General features: G+C 34.1%; 1 protein-coding gene across 1 annotated transcript; it reads left to right on the top strand.

Moving 5' to 3' along the window:
- Nucleotides 1–9: 9 nt before the first annotated feature.
- On the top strand, nt 10–1,509 carry LOC116351762 (UDP-N-acetylglucosamine 1-carboxyvinyltransferase-like). The gene is made up of 2 exons (XM_031783900.1): nt 10–889; nt 1,008–1,509. Exon 1 carries the CDS (start codon nt 52–54, stop codon nt 832–834), a length of 783 nt encoding a protein of 260 aa, XP_031639760.1. The 5' UTR covers nt 10–51; the 3' UTR covers nt 835–889; nt 1,008–1,509.
- The last annotated feature ends 1,667 nt before the right edge of the window (nt 1,510–3,176 follow it).

Raw genomic sequence — 3,176 nt, 5'->3', positions numbered from 1 at the left:
GGTGTCATAAAGGCAATTGCATATGATCGTTTAACAGGTGCCAATATTTCAATGGAGAAGGTTAGTGTTGGAGCGACCATAACCACAATGATTGCAGCAACATTAGCGATTGGAACCACTGTTATTGAAAATGCAGCTCGAGAACCGGAAATTGGTGATACGGCATTATTTCTCAATTCAATTGGTGCTAAGATCAGTGGTATTGGAACTAATCGAATTGTCATTAAAGGTGTTAAGCAAATGAATGGTGGAGTATATCGAATAATGCCCGATCGAATTGAAACCGGCACATATTTGGTAGCAGCAGCTGTGAGCTCAGGTAAAATTGTATGCCGTAATACTAAAGCTGACACATTGACCGTGGTTTTGGAAAAGCTGAAGGAAGCCGGAGCTGAAATTGAAATTGGCAATAATTGGATTAGTTTGAATATGCATGGCAAACGACCAAATGCGGTTGATATATGCACAGAACCATATCCAGGATTTCCAACCGATTTACAAGCACCTTTCACATTGCTTAATGTTGTGGGATATGGTACGGGTGTTATTCAGGAAAATATTTTCGAAAATCGTTTCATGCATGCACCAGAATTGATTCGAATGGGCGCACAAATTGAAATAAATAACAAACATTTGGTTTGTAAAAAATTCACAAAATTGTACGGAGCTACAGTTAGATCAACCGATTTACGAGCGGCAGCCACTTTGGTATTGGCAGCATGCATTGCTGATGGTGAAACATTTATTGAATCTATTTTTCATATTGAACGCGGATATGAACGAATCGAGGAAAAAATGAGGAAGTTGGGCGCTGACATTAAACGAATAGGATAAAGAAATTATCGAAAAATTCAAAATTAAATGTACACTTTAATACTAGCTTTAATAGGTAATATTTTGGTTTTTTTTAATGAAAAAATAGTAAACGAAAAAAATAATATATAAAAAATTTGTTTGAGGTATTGTTTGTTTAATTTAATTATAATTCGTTCAAATTTCATGTACAGACTTGATATTGGTGTTGCTTTCATGTTGGGAACTACGAAAGAAGTGTTTTATACTTGTAAAATTTATATTTAGCAAACAAGTTAAAAAAATAGCATGTACTCAATCTGTGTTAATTTGATGTCATTTTTTTAAAATCCAGAAACATGTTATATCTCGCTCTTACGGCCAAACTTTGTTCCACTATTTTCTTCTTTGGTGCTTGGATGAGTTACATTCCACCGAAGCATATTCAACATTATGACCAAGAATCCAACGAAAACACTCAAGACGAAGCAGAACATGAAGTTATTATTTACAACAATAACCGATCAAACCCAATCGATGACAATATTTAAGCAGCATTCCACAAAAACTACTTTCTTTTATTTTAAATTAAATATTAAGAATTTTGATACAATTCGCATTTTACTCAGTGCATTCATTCCTCGTTCTATACGCCAAATAGCCTTTGATGTGAAAAAATGCGTAACATTTCATCCAATTTGTAAAATAACATCTCGTACGTACCATTAAGTTTCAATTTACAAACGAATCATATTAAATTACAATAAATAATAAAATTTTCATTCGAAAAAATCGTGTTTAAATGCATAAAGCTGAAAAATGTAGACCACACAAAAATTCCCGTCAAATTCAAGTTTATCAATGATGAATAGTTTACGGCACCGGACAACAGATGGCGGTAGCTCTGAGCTTATCAGTCATAAAAATGAATTTTTCTCAAGAATTTTTCATTGAATATCAGATTTATTGAGGAAAAAAACGTTTGTCAGTCGCTATTTCCGCTTTATCACCGCTGTTCACTGAAAGGATTCCGCCTTGGTGGAGCTGGGGTGCATAAACAGCAGGCGCTGGTGCTGATTAACGCTGAAGCTGCCAGTGGACAGGATATCGTTAATGTGGCGCGTATCGTTCGTCAGCGCGTAGCGGAGAAATTCAATGTATGGCTGGAACCTGAAGTACGCTTTATCGCCGCTCACGGTGAAACGGATGCTGTTGAGATTATTGCATGAAATACAATACAACACTTTACCGTTAAAGCTGGTCGGGATAGTTTCATTCTGGTGAGCAACTTGGCAAACAACTGGACATGTACCGAATTCTACCGTAGAATAAATGCTAAATAAGTTTTTTCTCGTGCCAAGAACCCCCAAATACCAGTTTTTATAGCAATCGAATGAAAAACAAATTTACTGCAAAATATTATTACAAAAGTCGAAAAAACTCAATAAATCGAACTAATTTCTCAAAACGTTGACTTTGTCAAGTCTGAATTATGTAAGATCAGTAGTCTAATGGGACCAATAAAGTAAAAATCTAGCTCATTGCAGTTGATTAATAAGAAATTAAAACATAGGTGGGTGTTTAAGAGCGGAATCACAATTGCTAGTAAACCCAAACACAGACCTGCGTCGAACATATGAAAGTTTTTCACCAAAAATGTTGAAATATCGAAATAAGCGGTAACTATATATTGTGAGAATGTGAACGGTAAGTGATCGGATCTCAATAGCAGGAATATCGCTTCTCTTTCTTCGGTCGTTCACAAATCGCCAAAAATGTTAATTATATTGTTATATTATTTGTTATATTAATTATATTATATGTTACGCATTAATTATTTCCCAAACATATGTTCGCTTCACTGCGCTCAGCTTATGCACATTATACCGTGGTTGAAACATACATTTGTTGTAGGTAGTGTTTGCTTCAAATTCATTGAAAATTTTTATTTTTCTTTATTGTTTATCTCGGTCCATCTAATCCAAAGTAGAGCAAAGCGAGCAGAGAAATACAGTATTTAATGATTGATTGAAATATGTCGTTGTATCATTGGTTTTAATATTTGATTTGGCATGTTTTGATTATTCATTGTTTTTTTTTAATTCGTTTTGAGTATGTAAAACACTATAATTCATTTCTAAATAGATTTATTTTGCGTTCGGATTTGTTCGATTTGATGATAGTCTCTCTCTCAATCTGATCATGATTACGTTTCGTTTAATATTTTTCTTTTCTTTTAACTTTTTGATCCAATGTTTTTGTATGCGGATTTCATTTCTTTCTTATTTCTTGTTTTGAAGTTGATTTTGAGCCGAAAGTGTTAACTTTGAAACAACACGAGTTAGAGTGCGGTTTTCGGCACGTAGACGCTCATTTGATTTGAA

Source organism: Contarinia nasturtii, unplaced genomic scaffold (genome assembly GCF_009176525.2).
Source record: "Contarinia nasturtii isolate CC-2019 unplaced genomic scaffold, AAFC_CNas_1.1 Cnas_scaffold_6223, whole genome shotgun sequence".
Lineage (NCBI taxonomy): Eukaryota > Metazoa > Arthropoda > Insecta > Diptera > Cecidomyiidae > Contarinia > Contarinia nasturtii.
Note: the sequence above shows the minus strand (reverse complement) of the source record. Positions and strands in the feature narration are given on the sequence as shown.

Excerpts from the sequence above, each read along its gene's own strand:
- LOC116351762 (XM_031783900.1), top strand. The coding sequence starts at position 52 with ATGGAGAAGGTTAGTGTTGGAGCGACCATAACCACAATGATTGCAGCA.